This window comes from Lonchura striata, chromosome 2 (assembly GCF_050655825.1).
Source record: "Lonchura striata isolate lonStrDom1 chromosome 2, ASM5065582v1, whole genome shotgun sequence".
NCBI lineage: Eukaryota > Metazoa > Chordata > Aves > Passeriformes > Estrildidae > Lonchura > Lonchura striata.
In genome coordinates, this window is record NC_140704.1 from 148,314,576 (window position 1) to 148,332,749 (window position 18,174).

Consider the following 18,174-nt stretch of genomic DNA (forward strand, 5'->3'; position numbering starts at 1 on the left):
GGGTGGGGGGGGGCGGGTGAAGATGGCGGCTGCTAAACCGAGCCGGAGGGGCGGCTGAGGTGAGTTTGGGGCAGCCGGGCAGTGCTCCGGCCGCTCGTGTTCACCCTCGCAGTCGCCTCCTCGTCGCGATCTCTCGCTTCTTTCCCCTTCTGCACACTGGGGAACGAGGAGGACGCGCCAGAGGGGTGGGCGCTGAGGGAGTGGCGGGAGGCTCGGGCCTCCAGGCTGGCGCGGGAGGAGAAGCCTCAGGGCATCGCCTCAGCCTGGAGCCGCCGTGGCAGCGGCCCGGGGGTCCCTGAGGGCGCTGGTCCCGGCAGGAGGGCTGGCAGGCTGGCTCTCCCCCTCCGGACGGGAGCTGTGGGCACAGCGAGCGGATCCCCCTTTTACCGCGCAGGGCTGTGGCTTTGGGAGTTCCCTCAGCGGGCTTTCTTCAAATGGACCTTGAGACAGAGAGATACTAACCCAACACGATGCGCATTGACAGGAGATCAATTATCAGTCGAGATATTAACCCAACACAATACACATTGACACTGCGAGCTTTCTTGGCTTCGTCTTTAAAATTAACTGTGCATCACGGAGCCGTGCTTTAGATCATGGAGGTGTGGGTTCACAAATCCTGCTACTGGAAACCATAGTACAGCGTCTCTTTTTGGATACATCTAGAAAGGTATCCCGTGGTCCTTTGAGCTGAGATACAAGGAGGAAAACATTGTGGTGTGCATTGTCTCTATGCTGTTGTGGGACTTGTGGGAAAGCCTATAGCTTTAAACAGGGGTTTTAATTGCTATATCAAATCCCAGTTTGCTAGCCCAGGTGTTAGACTTTGCAGAGCTGCATCAAGGTTTGCTGGGCAAACCGAGTAGGTAAGCTAAACCCAGAGTTAACAGCCAAGGCTTTGCGATTTTATAGGTAGTTACCTCCTAAAGCGTTTATAATTAATTCTAAATATTTAGAAATATTCTCAAATAACTTCATCTTGCCTGAAGACTTGATGTTAGTGTTCTTAAACATATGGTAAAATTTCTTTGGGAAATTGGTAGTTTGGAGTTGAAATCTTGATTGTAGTGCACTGATACGCCTAAAGGCTTATCCATAGGTTTTATTTAAGCCTTTTGATAACAGTTTTAATATTTGTCTAAAAAAGACTGCTAGAATGAGATTAATTTCTGATTCAGGAAAAAAACCTTACAAAAATGTAATTAAAATGCAGTTTGTGATTAAACACCTGTTTTAGATGTTGCCAATGTTTGCAGTTCATGATAGACACTAACTTCTCTCTACTTCTAATCCAAACTTGTGCAGTAGAAAAGAATGAACAAATATTATATTACACGTGAGTTGAAGGCGGTGTGAAAATACTCAGAGTTGGCAATTCAAGTATAATCATAAAATCTAAATTATAAAGAGTACAGGTTAGAAACAGCTGTGACTGATGTCAGTGACTTTTAACTGCCCAGCCTAGCTCCATAAGGAAGTAATCCTTGTAAAGTTACCACACAATTTTTTAACAATTAGAAGATATGTAATGTTTTTAAGTGAAAGCAAATAATGTTTTCTGTAGTTGCATTCTGTCTTGGGTAAGAGAACAGGATAGTCTCCATTAATTCATCCAGCTTCATGCATAGCACTGCTTCTCCATCTGAGAAAGGTAATTCAGATTAAAGTCAGGTCCTTTCCCAGAATTACACTGTGGTATGTAAATCCATTTTATATTGCATTTTTTGGGTTCTGGGAATCTTAGTTGGAGCTTAACAGTCTATATTTAGGAATGAACATGTGATTTATTAATCTTGCATTGCACTGGCCATTTGCCTACTTTGAAAGCTAAAGTCATTGGTTAATTTTTCAAAGAGGAAATATGAGAGTGATCTAAAAAGTAAATGTGCAGTGGATTTTTAATTTTTCAGTTCATGCCTGTGTGGCTGTGAGAGGTGCTTAAGCCTCTCCCTTTATTTGGCTTAAGTTGAAGGAATGAAAAGAAGCCCAGCTGGCAATTTCATTTTGGAGACTCAAAATCAACTTAAATATTTATGGTATTACATAGTAACATAACAGAGGGCTTATTGGAAGAAAATAAAAAAATCTCAGGTATGCTGACTTCTCTTTCTTTACCTGTGGCACAAGGTTATGTAATTTTTTCCATTTTAGGTGTTTTAAACAGGTCATTTGTTTTAGGGCATACAGGAAAACAATCCCTGCTTTTCTCTTTGGCTTTCAATGCCATTTCTGGAATCTTGTGATAATAAGAATTTTTTGTGCTCATAAATTATGCTTTAATTTCATATCCTGGGTTAGTTAATGGAAAAAAAATTTGAAGAAACTGTATTTTTATCCTTGTTCTGATGAACAATAAATTGACATTGGGTTTCCTAGCCAAATGGTGTAAAATAATCTCAAAAGAAAACTGAACTTGTGTCATGCAAGTGTTCCTCTGTTTTTTAAGGTACATTCACTAGCTTTGCCATTGATTATAATTACATTTAGAACTATTTTTATATCCTTAGGAAAAACACAGTAACTTTTAGTCCTGCACAGAAAAGTAGGTATGATTTTGTTGACTTTCTTAATATCCAGGAGTCAGTTGCTTTGGTGGAGAAAATAGTGTCTAGTATTTGATATCCATAAGTTGCATCTGGTGATCTGTCACATGTCACAAATTGACATGGAATATGTTAAACAGTAAGTGTTAGGCTAGGAAACTAAATGGTATCATATGATTTTCCACAGCTCTCTTTTAATTAGCTATGTTCTACTTCATCAGGTTCTGTGGGGGGTTTTCCCTCTTTTGTTAGGTAAAATTTTTGCTCAGTGACAAATAGCTGAGCAGACTCAGTGGGAAGCTTCTTGGTTTAGTTCTGTTTTGCTATAACAGGTGGCAGCATCTGTGGATTAAACTTTGTCCTAGGCCAAGTGAGGCAGTGATGGGAGACTTTATGGAGACGAAATTTTGTGCTCTGTTCTGCATGTAGAGGCCAGGCCACCTGCATGTGGAATTTTGGTCCTTTTACAGATCATAAAATGACTAAAAACCCAGTGAATTATTTTAAAATAGGTATTTTCTATATGTCTTAGTTGATACAACTTTTCTAGTAATTTCTGCAGAAAACTCTTCTAAAAATATTGTAAAAGTGAGTTGACTTTGCTGACAGCAGTGGTTGTGCTTTAGAAAAATGCATTGCCAGAGATGGTCAGTAAGACACTCTTGAGTCTCTGGCACTTGACTCCCTGAAACTCTCACCAGGTTCTCTGCATTTTTATTTTCTTTTATACCAGTAAATATGTTTTCTGTAATGTTTCAGCTAAGTCTGTAACTACATTCTGAAGGAGAGATTTTGCTTCTCCATGTGTCTGTTGGATATGACAACCTGCAGCACATTTCCTTTTACAAATTACATTGCTTTTCATGCTGCCCTTGGAGAGGGACCTACAGCTTTCTAATAGATGGGATATTTTAAATAACTTACTTTGAAGTACTATATTTAATCCCAGTTGCTGTCAGCAAATTGGAACCTTTAATTGAAATGCATATATGAGAATAAAGTTTATTTTTAGCAACTATGAGCATTGCTTTAATATGTGGTCATTAAAACATATGTTGACCAAATGAAATGTTTATTCGCATGTTATCCATCCATGGAATTACAAATTTTTGGTTTATGTATACATACAATTATTAGCTGAATATCTTTTATTTAAAAATAATTTTATTTTTGAAGAAAGCAACACTCAGTATCATTAACTGAGATTTTGTTCTTGTGGAAAAGTACATTTATGTGGAGTTTGCATTTGGCAATTAGTAAAAGCCAAATACACTGCTTTAATACAGAAAAATCTCCAAATAATTTGTATTTTAGTGCTAAGTAAAGGAACAGTAGATTTGGCTACTGTTGTTGTAACTTCAGATGAGTTCATTTTATGAATATATTTAATTACATCAAAAATCCTGTGAGCAGCTATTGTGTATAGGAGGTTGCACTCTGATCTAAAATCTGCCTTTTCTGATACTGTGAGAAAAATGCCCTAGAAAGTGCCACACAGGTTTTTCAGTTGTTTTTCATAGTGTTGAAAAGAAACCTCTCTCAGGCATTTTAACAGGGAAGTGCTGTAGTTTAGAGCTGAAGTGGAATCATCCTGTGAGATGTTCAGGATTTCTCATCCTAAACAGTGGCACTTGGGAAGGTCACAGTACCCAACAGAAAAATGTTTATTCCAGCATCTAAGGCAAGAACAGGATGACTGCATTTCAGGAACTGGCAAAATCTACATCTAGTTGGTCAGCTAAGAGGATATCTGGATTTCTGTGGTAACAGCCTCTTTGGTATTAGAGCTGAAGAATGCTCATTCTGCATGAGTTACTGAGCATATTTGGATGTAAATTGTCTTAAACTGTAGTCTTGACTTGTTTTTTTTGTTTGTTTTCTTCATAGTTTCTTATGTTTTTTGCAAAATTGAAGACATCCCTGATTAACAATGCCTGGCAGTAAGTATTATTATCTTGAGTACATTAAGACAATATTTAGGGGTGTTTACTGTTAAGGTATTTTCTTTGGGGTTTAAAAAAAAAGTAAAAGGAAAAAGAAACATGATACTTGCTGTCATTTATAAGAATTTTAAGATGTTAATACTATCTAATCTCTGCCTTTGTAAATCTCCATATATTTAACATATATTTTATATGAGCTTTGCATTTGCCTTTTTGATTACAGCTTCACAGTATAACATTGAATTTCATGATTTAGACTGTGTTCTGAAATAGTTGGATTCAAAAACTGAAAAAAATTTATATTATAAATCTGTGTTTTGATATAGCTGTAATCCTATCTTTGGAAAATGACACCTAGTGTTTATAGAAGATAGAATCACTATTTAGGATAAAAAGTGGTATGACTTAAAATTTTTGACATTCAAAGTTAAGTGAGATTTTTGAGGCAAAAGTTTCTAAGAATCAAATTATTTACCTTCAAGAGTATCAAATTTCTCTAACTCAAAGGACTGTTATAAAATGTGTTAGAAAAGTATAAATTTAACTATTTTTAATGATTTTTTCCATTTAGAAAAAATTCTACATGATCTGTAGTAACATTATCAACACCAGTCTTTGGATAAAGCAATCTGTTTTATCCAAAAAGTTACAGTACCACTCATACTGAGTGCATTCTAATATAGGTTTGTAGTGAATTTCATGGATGCTTAATTTCATGAGGAAGTCTTTGAGCATTTGTTCTGTGCTGTGATTTGTAATAAGCTGTGTCTGTGGGCACTAGAAATGCCTTGCAGTAGTTCTGTGTTGTGTCATTTGAACCCTGGTCATGTAAAATACTTTACTGTAAGTATGATGTGTCACACCTGTCACGTGAAGTGGAATTTTTTTAACCAATTAAACTGGAAAAGTAAGGGTTTTTTTCATTTAAACCAGATGTGCTTATATTTGTGGTCATTCATATCAATGCATGTAGATTTTGCATTACTGCAGTCAGATGGGAGTTAAAGTAGACCAGAAGAGCTGATTGCAGTGTCTATCTGTGCAAAACACTCAGAACTAAACAGCCATTTATTTGTCATTGCCTGTATTAATGAGTGTAACTCATTGCCTGGGTGAAGGAAAGGGAACCTAACAGATGGGTGCATTGCAGTTCTTGTGAAGAATTTTCATAATATTTTACTTTTAAAAGTGATGGCAATGAAGATGTAGAATGGGATTTTAGGGCATGCAAGCGTCCTTTTGTGGCTGGTTGTACTTCTAATCAATGGAGATAGACCCTTCAGGAATTCAACTCTGTTGCATGTGGAAAGGAAATCTTCTGCCTGCTAATTCAGGCTTCTCTAAAGGTTCCATAGCATTCTTTTCAGAGCATATTGATGAAACAGGCTGCTGCTACAGTATTACTTTGAAATCTTAAAGTTGTCCTTGAAATCTGAAAAATCTCAGTTGTTTCTAAAGGTTGGGGGTTTTGTGTGTTGTTTTTATTTTATTTTATTTTCACATTCATCCCACACATCAAGAAGTGCATTCACTGTCTTCAGGAATAAAACTTATTCCTAAACAAAAGGCTGTTATGGTGAGATATTTTCCAAAAATATTTTCTGTCACGTTACAATGAGTTCTTTACAAACTAAGTAGAAAAATAGTATCTAGGTAACAGGAAATTTTGATGGAGTTCTTGGGTCATACTGACCAACTGCCTTATCCACTATTGCCCTGCTTTGTTTCCTGGGTCTGTGTAGCAGTTCCTGGTGGTAGTTTTATCCCTCCCGCACTTTATACAGTAGTTGAATGAATGCATAGGTCTAAAGGCAGTGTTCTGGAATATCATGAGAGATCCAGATAACTCGTATTACATAAAGACTGAATAAAAGCTTAATTAGTCTTTCTCGGGAATTCAGCTGTACCTGGTGATACTTTAGAGGTCAGCGTTGAAGTTACTGTGAGTGAAACATTGACAGGACAATATGTTTTTTAATTTCTTAAATGTTAACTGCAGAAAAGTATTCATTAGTCAGAATTGGGCTGCGGTACTGAGAAGGGGAGTGATGAACAAAGTTCATTAGCCAGAGATGATGGATACTTTTCTCTTTCAACCTCAGCTCAGCTATGGCTGCAGGGCTCTGCCTGAATTGTTCTTTGCATGTTTGGATTATCACATTTTCTATTGATGTTTCTGCTTAGCAAGTCTACTTAGGAATATGGGGATTTAGTGCTGCATTGAGTACTAAAAAATGTTATGATTTTAGTCTCAGTGCCATTGTAGGAGCCAAAATAGAAAATTTTCAGTCTCCTCTCTTTACCTTGAGAAGTAAAAATGCTTGGCTTTGACCAGCCATGACATGGCATTTGTGTTGACATCTGCAGTGGAGGTGTGGTGCTCTATCATTGCTGCAGCACTTGGATCAACCTTGCCAAGGTGTAGCTTTTCCCTGGACTTTTTTATCTTTAACTTTATGGTACAAGTTTTTCTTGTGCAAATAGCATGGATATTGCTGCAAATGGTTACCGACATGGATGGTGGCTTCAGCTGAAGCTGAAATGCAAATTCTGAAATGCTGAGGAAGTGAATGTGTTTTCTCATTTCTGATTGAGTAGAGTAGGACTAGCTTTGAACCACAGCTGTTTTAGTAACTGTTTAAGGTGTGCTAAATCACAAAGAAACTGTGGAGTAAAAGGTTAAATAGTGCTTTTATTTAGAAGTAAAGCCAAAGAACTTATAACCAGATAGTCTCTGCAATAGAGGCTGTATGTTTCTCACTTGCCTCGTGTGCTCTCAGTTTCCCTGTTGAATAATTTGTGCAGATAATTTCATACTTCTGTTATGGAACATGGGTAGTTTTGGTGGGTTTTTTTGTTGGCTGCATTTGGATTGAAATGTTAAAAATGCTTCTGCTGTGGAGAAAAAGTGATAGCTAAGTCATATAAAAATATTTGTTGAAGACTCTCTTTTTGAACATTATGTACTGGATATTCACACTTAATCAGATGTTTGAAACACAGTTTGATAGAAAATGAGGTTTTACTTTTTTAGAAACAGCTAACCTACTTGCTGGATATATAACCTGACTTCAGTGAAATGTTTAACTTAAAAGGCAGCTTTTATACTAAAATTAAATTGCTTGAACTAGAAGAATTATATAAGGCACAGGTGAGAGCACCTGTTGACTATAAAAATGTATTTTACTTCTGGTAGCTCTGTATGTGAATATTTTAACTTTTTCGTACCTTATTCTTCTCTCCTTTGACTTATACCATTAACATAACTGTATCTTTGGTTTTCAAGGTTTTCTTAATAATAATTGTTAGTTAAATTGTTTTTAACTGATAACAGTTCTTATGGCTGACTCTTAACATATAAATTAAGAGAACAAATAAACAAAAATAAGGATTTTGCCAAACATAATGTTCCCACATTCTTCCTTTGATTTATGGCTGTGAAATGTAGTAATATTAACACCTCCCACACTCTTCTGTTAGATATTTGTCAGACCATTCTGATTTAAGAGGTACATATATTAGTTATGTGGAAAATATTCTATTTGGCCTGTTCTCGATAGCAGTGAAGAGGCAGTTTTGGTTACTTCAGAATGACTCAAAGCATGCTCATGAAATTACATAATACTTTGTTTCCTTGGCTTCTCAAAGACTGTGTGGCTTTTTGCCCCTTGTCTGTGCAGAGGCAGCTCCTCGGACAGCAGGTGGAGCACGCTGGTGGCTTCCCTGCTTTGTGCAAAGTGAAAACAAACAGGAGCTGGAACAACTGAGTAGTGCTTGTTAATGTCTGTATTCATGCATGCTACTTCTTTCCTTGTGTTACTTCATGGTCTTAGAACAAATAAATGACCCACTCCTCCCTCAAGCCCAAAAATACCCAACAAACTTTTGAAATTATAATTTTTTATATGCATGGAGTTTTCTTTCCAAGTGTAGGAGGGAAAGCAGCACTTGAAAAGGAATTTGAAATGAGTGAATTCTTAACTGGCATTTAACATTTTCAACATATTTTAAGAGGCAGATAAATTCCTCATTTTGGTTTCTCCCCTCCCAACAATTTTGGGAATATAATTTATTTGTGTTTTGTGATTTTAGTTTTTATTGCATATGTATAATAAGTAAGTATTAACAAGATTGGTAATGGGAAGGGAAGATGCCCTGTGAAATAAAATTCTGAAATACCAGTGGTTGGAGATGTGTTCCTAAATAAATATTTCGAGGACTAAGCTTTCTAATGTTTTTAGTGAAAATCAAGCCATAGTTCTCATTTATTACTGTCTCCACTCTTTCCATCCAGCATACTTTTTTCCTCATCTGGAATATGTTTCTCATGTAGAATTCACACTTTACAATGGGACCTGCTACTTAATAAAGCACTTTTTGTAATTTTGTAGGCAGGAGAAACCCTCTTAATTTTATGACAGCATTATTGACTACTTAAAACAGTGTTAAATAGATTATCATTCTGTAGCATTTTCATATTGACTATTACAGAAGAATTACATCAGAGGGTGTCTGAAATTTTTGTTTGCTGCTTGATTCTGGTATTTTAGGATGAGACACATCAGAAGCCTGGTATCATGTCCTTTTCAACTACTAACCTAAGGGACCACAGGAACTTGGAAAGCAGCTGCCAGGGGAAGGTCATGGTTTTGGGCTTCCTTTGGCAGTTTGCCATGTGCTAGGACTAGGCCAGAAAAGGGAAATAACTGTATTTCAGAATGTCTGTGACTATTATAATGGTATGTTTGCAGAATATGTAATAGATTCTTTGCATAATATGCAAGAAATTAATTCAATACAAAAAAACATTTACAGGTTTTTTCAGCTGATTTTTAGGTGACTGTCTTTTCTACATTGAAAAAGTAGTAACTTCTCCAAATGTATCCTTGATTAAGCTAAGAAAAGAAACAAAACAGGAACTTGCAGCTGGAAAACTGTAGCTCTTTGTGCATCTCTTTATTTAACTCCTGGTACCTTAAACAACTTTGTCTGCCACCAAACTGATGCTTCCTCATTTAATGAATATTCATGGTTTCTTTAATACTTGTTAATTTGGAGCAGGTGTTCCTTTTGTTGTTTTCTGTTAGCTGTCATTTCTGTGTACACATCATCCTAGCCCCGTTTGGGAAAGTTAATGTTGAGGAGCAGTTCCATAGAGAGTCAAAACTACTCATAATAAGACAATATCACAAAGTGATATCATCATCACTCATCCTTCCATTTCTTCCATTTATTTTGGAACACACTTCAATATAGCCAAGAAATGAACAATGGTGTTTTATCCATTCCTTGTTAAAACCTGAAGAATTTATTTTTTCAGTTGTTACTTCTGTATGCACAATCTGGGCATCTTAACATAAAAAATTAAGTTCTTTAGAGATGAGTTTCATTCAGTGCCCATCAAAGCCTTTGTGTGCTTTCAAACTGTACATGGACATTTCCCCAAATACTAAAATGTAGCTTAGTAACTTTTGGGGGCTTTATTACGATATGGCTGTCATTGTTATTTACAGAAATCGCTTTGCAGCTATCAGTCAATTAAGCTTCATGTGCAGCCTTGTTTGCTATTGATTTCTGAATCATGGGGAAAAAGGCTAAGAAGGCTCATGCTGTTTGTGCATGCAAGTGTCCTATTTTTTTGTGCATGGCAACAAAGCAAAATTGATTTTTAGGAGTGGGGGTAAGATTTCCATTATGTGATTAAATGCATGTCTCTGGAAAAGCCAGGGTGAACTCCTTTTAAAAGTGTTTTGGGTTTCCCTTTCCTTGATGTATGGACTTTCCTTTCCACTGTTGGCCCTTATGAACCTCAGTAGCTCTCTAGGGAATCGCGTTTCTTGTGGATTGCTGAAGATGAAAATGAGCTGTGTACTTCACTCTTGGCTTTTGAAGAATGCTGTTTCATTTCTAGAAAGTTACATTATTCAGGATTAATTAATGCAGGAATTAGACAGAAATTAATAAGAGGATAGGGTAGGTCAATGAATGAAACTCTTCCAAGTCTGCTGAGAGTTCAGGAAGAATTTGGACAATGCTCTTAGGCACACAGTGTGATTCTTAGGGCTGCCCTGTGCAGGGCCAGGAGTTGGATTTGATCTTTATTGCAACCCTTTGTAGTCAGAATATTCTACAATTCTATGATGCCTTGTCTAACAACTTGCAGACACTGAGAATTCAAAAATAGTTGATGCTTGTGTAACTCATGTCCTGCTTGAGGTGTGCTAAAGGTCGCAGTCCTTTCACTTTTCAAGAAGAGCACAGTTGTGATACTAAATTGCACTTGGACCTGTTACAGTATTTTGTTGACAACAGTCTGTACTTTGGCTGGAAATGGGCACCCTGAGTCTTTAATTGTAGTTTGAGAATACTTACTCATTCCTTAGTAAGGGAATGAGAAAGGAATTCCAATCTAACACTAAGCTATATAATTATGCTAAATCAGTGCTCCTTCCTGATACTTTTGTAGAGCTGTTCATGCTTTGAAATTGGTGAAGATAATGCTTCATGGATATTTTGTTAGAAGTGCACTAACAAATACTCAATAATTTATGCTATTAAAAAAAAATTTCCTGTGTTCGTTAGACTAGAATGTAACTGTGTAGTAATTAGAAAAGGACTTTAGGATGGTGATACACTAGTGATGAACTTTATATATAATAAAATATGAATAGTTATAATTGATCTGTGTCTGACATGATTCAGCTAACAGAGTTCTCTTGTCTCGTAATATATGCTGTGCAGGCTGTTTTCAAGACTTTCTATGTGCTTGTGGTTTTTCTATTAAATGAGTTTCTGATTCATTACTGACATTGGTTTGGACGTGACCTTGAAGTTCCTCAGAACTGACAAAACATAATTTTTACAAATTGAGTCTGATGTTGGAATTGCAGTGTGGTTAGAAGTGCTGGTTGTGGGCAAGAACTGCTGGATTGCTGCAGAAACCAGTGAGCCTTTGTGCCCACAGATGTCCTGTCTGGTTTGTACAGAAAGCTGAGACACTCAAGATTTACTGATTAACAAGGTGTATTTATAAAATGACTTCTTTGTGTATAGACAGGAAGCTGTCTGTCTCCTACACTGGCCATCTGCTAGACTGGCCACTTCAGTTAGGTGAGAAACAGAAGTTGTGGTAGAAAAGGGACATGCACAGTCTGTAGGTACTGGAAGTGCCCAGAAGAGCAAATCCACTGTGTCTGTGGTCCTGTGTAACTCATTAGACATTACAGGAGGGAAGAATTTGCATTTTAATAAGCTGGGATATGTGGTTCTAGACAGGGATATGTTCTAACCTTATATCCCACTGCCTGGGAGAAGAGCTGCATTTCAGTTCTTGGGGGAAACCCAAATTCAAGATGAAGTACTCTTTAGAGCTAATGGAAAAGATGACAACCATGAGAATATTTTGTAATTCATATTGACCTAGAAGGAGGGGTTTTTTTTCAGTGAAACTTACATCTCTCATATCTATGTTTAAAACTGTGCTGCATATACTTCTGTTTGCTGGTTTGTTCAACAGCTGCTCTTCTGTGAGGACAGAATGAACGAGGTAAAACTGTTTGCCGAGAAAGGGAGACATGTAAAATGGAGTGTATTGGCAGCTCCAAGGACTTGTTCTTGATAATTTGTGAAGAGATTTTTTTTCAAATTTTTGATTCCATATTCTTTTAATGTTCTTTTTATTTTAATGGACATGTACATTTCCATGTCCAAATTGCACTACCTCATTTTGTAAATTCTTTCTGGGAAAATCAAGCTAGGAATAGAAACAAGCAGAGCACTTAATTGAAGATTGGTGATATTTAAACAAGAATTTGAGTTCTGAAGCCTAAGTATCCTCTGTGACTGTTTTTAAAAGTAACATTATAACATTTTTGTTTAGCGTTTTATTTTTCATTAATGTCAATACAGTTTAAACACTTTTGGTACTGAACAGGAACAGATGCTTTGTCATATTTTGAGCTCTGTGTATGTGCCTCAGCAGAATTGCTGCACTGTTTTCTCAGTGAAAATATCACAGTATGATTCTAGAGTCACAGAAACACTTTCATCCACTCTTATGTTACTTTCTGTGTACATTGTGTATGTGTGCAGGAAATAGAATGTATGCAGTGTGGTTTCGAACTACTTGTGAACAGAACATTTTAAATTCTTTTAATTAGGAAATATTTTCCAAAATCTTAGAACCTTGTAACTGGATTTTCTCAGATGAAGGTAAAACTTGTTTTTGAAGCTCTGGCCATGGTTATGTTGGTATTTGGGATGTTTTAATAGAGGAAAGATCTATAGAACAACACAGTCTTACATGTCCTATGAACAGGTCAGTGGTTTATGTTGGACTAGTTAAAATCTAGTCTCCTGAGCTAAGCTTACCTTCTCCATTAGCTTTGAGGGTTCCAGAGAGAAGGCCTGTGAACCTTTGCTTCCTCATCATCAGGACTTTGAATCATGACATACATGCATGTTTCACTCACAAAAACATTCTTGTGCCTTGTTTTTCAAGTGGCAGTGTGATGCCTACTCCCCTGTTGTGTTTCAGCCCTGTGTGTTTGGGCAGGTGAGCTGCAAAGCACTGTTGGGCAGGAGTGGAGAATTACATCCCCCCGGCCTATGTACTGCAGTCATAGGACACCTGCGATGAGGAGGTGATGCAACATTCTGAGCATCCTTTTTTCTCAGGAAAAAGATTGGCAGCAGCATAAGATTCTGGGAGTTCTTACCATTACAGCTGTGTTCCTTCCCTGTGGATTGGATTAAGAAAGCAAACTGCATCATCTTAAGGAAATGGAAGAATTCTTCATGTGGCTTTACATTCAAGTTTTTCAATGTGCAAAGCTTCAGGTGCTTTCCCTCAAAGAAGAATTGAATCCCTGGGCCCTGGCTGACCAGTTCATTGGTTTGAAGTGGATGTGTTGTCTGTAGGGCAGGTGATAGTTTATCAATGCCATCCTTATAGCTCACTTCAAATAATAAAGATGTATAGTAATGACAAAATCTTAATAAAATTCTAAAAGTAGAGAGTGTGTGACAATTTTCTATCAGTTTCTTGTTGTAGGGAAGCAGGAAGCAGCAGTTTCTAAAGCAGAAGACACTACTCTGTAATGCAGATTTCAGTTGACCAAGAAGATAATACTTTAGACGTCTTGGCAGCTGTCCTCTGTGTCAGGAGCCTTTCCAGTTACTTTTGGGATGCTGACCCTGGAATTAAAACAACTGCTGAAAAGCAGAACTGTTCATGGTATTTGAGTGACTGTTCTGAGATGCCAAGTAATCCCTATGTGCTGCTGCCCTAAGCTTGAGAAATTAAAGGTTCCATTCATTGTAACTCCTAGAGTTGTATCTAAATCTGTGCTCCTGTCCAGCTTCCCATTGATTCCCCTCTCATCCTCACGTATACAAGGGGGTATTACTGTAAAGGCAATAGCTTAATCCACATGAGTTCCTGTAGCAAAACAGAAATGAAAAGTAAGTGTTAAAATAACTCTTTTCATTGCTGGGAAAGAGGTCTGTGTCCAGTAGTATGAGGAAATGCAGTGGAGGGGGAATTGTGGAACATCTAGACTAGAAATTTTACAGCTAACTGGGCATGGGCAGGAAGGCACAAAGAAAGTCCCTGTCAGCAGTCTGCTGTGCTGCCTGGGGTTGGAACTGAGAAGAAAAGGTATAACCAGATCAAACATCTGGGTGACATTCTGTAGCCTGGATTTAGTCACCAAAGTACTGAGCCTTTTAGACAAGTATATATATTTTTACCAGTAGTTGGCCAACCTGCTGATCAGAAGTATGGTTTGAAGGCTCCTGAGGCAGACAGTGACCCTTTTGGAATAGTTTTGCCTCTGGCAGCCCTCTAGAATGGCTTCTTACTCACCTCTGACCCCCATGGAGATAGGCTAAGTGTTGCTGCTTGGCCTGTTACCTTTCAGCCATGCCTTGTGTAGTGCCTTTCCTCTCCTTCAGTATCTGTCTCAGTCCAGAGGTGCACCAGCCTCTTCTGGTCTTCTGTGTTAGATCTGTTTCTCCCTAATCTGCCACAAAGTGGGAGCAAGGTGGTAGGAGATGTGCAGGTGTTGCAGCCCCTCTTCTCAGTGGAGTGTTAATTAAGTTAGGTGGCTTGGCCTTTGAGCACACATGACATTTACAGTACTCTTCTCTGTCACCTCCAACTGTCTTCTGCACCTGGAAAGTGTTCAAGGATGCAGAATTCTGAAAATGACTCATCTGGGTAAGAGAATAGCTTGGGGCAGGCTTTGAGCAGAATTGTCTGGAACTCAGAGGCTGCCTCTGTGCCAGGATCATCACTGTGCTGGGGATTTTCCATTCCATGGATGCTGGGAGGAGCCAGGCATTTAGACAAGCAGAGATAAGTGTGTTAAACAGTAGGAGTAGAATGAGGTCACTGTGATAATGCCTATCATTCTTTACTTCTTTTATTCAGAATTTAATAGTAGGTAACGAATGTCCTGCGGGCTCAGTGTGTTACTGGATGTGCACAGTGGGTGTTTTGTCAGGTCAGGAGTCTGCTCCATGCTCTGCTCTTTGCCTGATGTCTTCAGAGAGCACACAAAGCACGATGAGCCTTTCTTTCACTCTCTCTCCTTTAGTCTAGTTGTTTATTTACATCACATTTTTCACTGATTTATGGAACACCTTGTTATGAAATCAGTATTTCTTTAGAAATAAAGGTCCAATTAAACAAAGACTCTGTGGGGTTTTTTTTCCATCCACTGGATTTATCACCTAGAACTCATTTCCTATCTGCTAACCAAATACTGAAAGCAGGAATGAAAGATGGACTTTGCCTCATTTTTTTTTCCCTGAACAGGGGAAATATTCCCTATCAGTGCCAGCTGTGAGGAAGAGGGTTCAAGGAGATTTATGTAAATGTGCCTTTCTTGTCTCCTAAAGTCTCTTTTTTTGTATTGCTTCAGTGATAGAAGTCAGGGAAGTAAATTACATTGGCCGGCTTAGTAGGAATATAAATAAGGACAGGAATTTAGAAGCAAAACATATCATAGAGCTTCTTCCACTGGAACCAGATTAGTTTTAGGTAATATTAATGTTGTACTAAACATAAGAGAGTGACAGTACTATCTCAAAGCAGGAAAGGAAGAGACCATGTTGAGGAGAGCAGAAATGAGCAAGTAAAGCAAAGTTACTATGTGAAACCAGCAAAGGTGGGAGAAAGGAGAGATAGTATAGAAACACTGCCAGTGGTGGAACCTAAGGAATGCAACTGGAAAACGTGATGTAATGGAAAACTTCCTCTTAATGGATTGCAAGTCTGCAAAACACACTATCCATCCCAAAGAGAATATCTTCCTGGAAGATTTGTTCTAATTACCGCTGGTTCTGAATAGAATATTTCATTGAAGAAGCTTGGTGGTGAGCATTATTTGACTAGCCTGGGGTTTTTTCCTACTTCATATTAGTAACTTAAAGTCCATTGTCATTTCTTACTTTTATAAAAATTTTATATTCAAATTATTTTTACATGCTTTTCACCATAGCAAAATGTGCATCTCTCCATGCTGGTTCCAGTATGCAATGCTACAGGTTTGGAGAAGAGTGGCTAGAAAGCTGTCAGAAAAGGACCTGTGAGTGTTGGTCAATAGTGGCTGAACATGGGCCAGTGTGTGGCCAGGTGGCCAAGAAGGTCAGTGGCACCTGGTCTGTATCAGCAAGTGTCATCAGCAGGACCAGGGCACCGAATCTCCCCCTGTGCTCAGCACTGCTGAGGCCACACCTTTGAGATGTGCCCAGTTCTGGGCCCCTCACTGCAAGAAAGACAATGAGAGGCTGGAGTGTGTTCAGAGAACAGCAGAGCTGGTAAAGGGTCTGGAGCACAAGTCTGAGTTGCACTTGAGTGAACTGGGGCTGTTCAGGCTAGAGAAAAAGAGGCTCTGGGGAAGCCTTACCACTACAACTGCCTGACAGGAGGCTGTACTCAGGTGGGTTCCCAGGCAGCAAGAGACAGGACAAGAGGAAATAGCCTGAAGTTGCACCAGGGGAGGTTTAGATTGGATATTAAGAAAGTAATCTTCACATAAAAGGTGGTTAGGCACTGGGATAGGCTGCCCAAGGGAGTGATGGAGTCACCATCCCTGGAAGTGTTCAAAAAACACATGGACATGGCACTTCAGGACATGGTTTAATGATGAATATGGTGTTGGTACTGTGTTGATGGTTGAATTTCATAATCTTAGAGGTCTTTTCCCAACCTTAATGATTATATGATTCCAGTTTAGAAGAACTCTTGAAGTCATATCACACCAGAATTAACTTGAACTTTTTAGCTTACTGTGAGAAATTTTAAGCAGGAAGCTGTTTTTTTTACATGCTGTTTTCATTTGTCTCAAATAAACTGAGCACCAAAATATTTTTAAAAATAAGTGTAAAATTGTCAAACCTAGTTATGGATGGAATTTTCCCCATTAGGTGTTACTGAGGGTTTGCTGTCATGGGGGCCAAAAGTTCACATCACCAGATGACTATCCTGTTCTTAAGACAAAAATTGCATCAGCATGTTGGACATTTTCTTGGGTGCATTTTGGTGGAGAGAGGCTGGAAAGCAGCCCCTTAGAAATCAGCTGGCTTTGGGTGAGGGGATGAGGCTTCATCCTGTGTAAATGATGAGCCCATCGTGCCCTCTGGGAGGGCGTTCCAGGGACATTGCAATGCTGATCAGCGCGCCCTTATAGCAGTTGCTCCTTTTATAGCAGGTTGAAGAATATTTTTAATTAACTCCCTTATATGGCTGGAATAATTTTCTTGTTATAAAATGTCTGATCTCATAGTGGAATGAGAATACCCTTGAAAGTCATTTTAGTCCTGAATTAAACACATCAACTGATATTAACAGTTCAGAAATAACCTGGTATAGTAAGTGGTTATGGTTAAAGTGTTATTTTATGCACTTTCATCAGGCTATTTGAAAGAAATTTATTTTATTTATATTTCTCATCTCAGATACAGAAAAATAAGTAAATGAAAGTTTAATGTATTACAGTCAAATAAATTTTTACACAGTTGTATTTAAGTACATTAAGCAACCAAATACAATTTAAATATTGCTGCGTTGCTTGATATTAGCAAAACATGCATTTTCTGTCGATTGAAACTTCTATGTTAATTACACCATTTTTTGATAGAATATGATTTTTTAAAAAAATCTTGGCTGATTGCAAATAATGTTAGTGCTGACCACATCCAAGCTTGGGACATAATAAAAATATTCAGTGAGTGAACATGAAATCTTACTTCTGGTTATTAATACAATGTAAACAGTTGACAGCAATATTAGACATGACAAAAATGTGGAAGAAATACCAGCATTAGATAAAACAGATGGTTTATTTTTCCTAGGTTTTGATAGAAGAAAATGTGGCAGTTTTAAACTCAATCGGCAAAACTTAGTCTTTTATATTTAAACCACCTTGATACTTTTGTTTTCCTGAAATTTTATATGAGTAAGATATAATTTAAATATTCAGACACACTATTTTTGAAATACAGCTTTATTTTAATACAGTTTTTCTAATTTACAACGTAGGGTTTCTTGTAGTAAACTATGTGGGGACACTTTTCTGTGCAGCTCAATGCTTTCTCTGAGTTTATTGGTATTGATCTCTTAAGTGTTGAATTGATATGGAATTTTTATGTACTGAAAATTATTAGCTGTATTTTTATTAAAA

General features: G+C 37.7%; 1 protein-coding gene across 9 annotated transcripts in view; it reads left to right on the forward strand.

The window, feature by feature from the left end:
• EFR3A (EFR3 homolog A) overlaps positions 1 to 18,174 on the forward strand; it is a 78,023-nt gene continuing 59,849 nt past the window's right edge. For 6 of the 9 annotated variants that reach the window (XM_077782008.2, XM_085573980.1, XM_021542362.4 and 3 more), the window contains exons 1-2: positions 1 to 59; positions 4,431 to 4,483. Coding sequence is in view for 3 of the 9 variants with exons in the window: in XM_021542362.4 (XP_021398037.1) it covers positions 4,474 to 4,483 (10 nt within the window). In the remaining 6 variants the exon portion in view is untranslated. Of the gene's footprint in view, positions 4,307 to 4,430; positions 4,484 to 18,174 lie in introns of all 9 variants that reach the window. The other 3 variants (XM_085573978.1, XM_021542363.4, XM_085573982.1) reach the window with 1 other exon arrangement.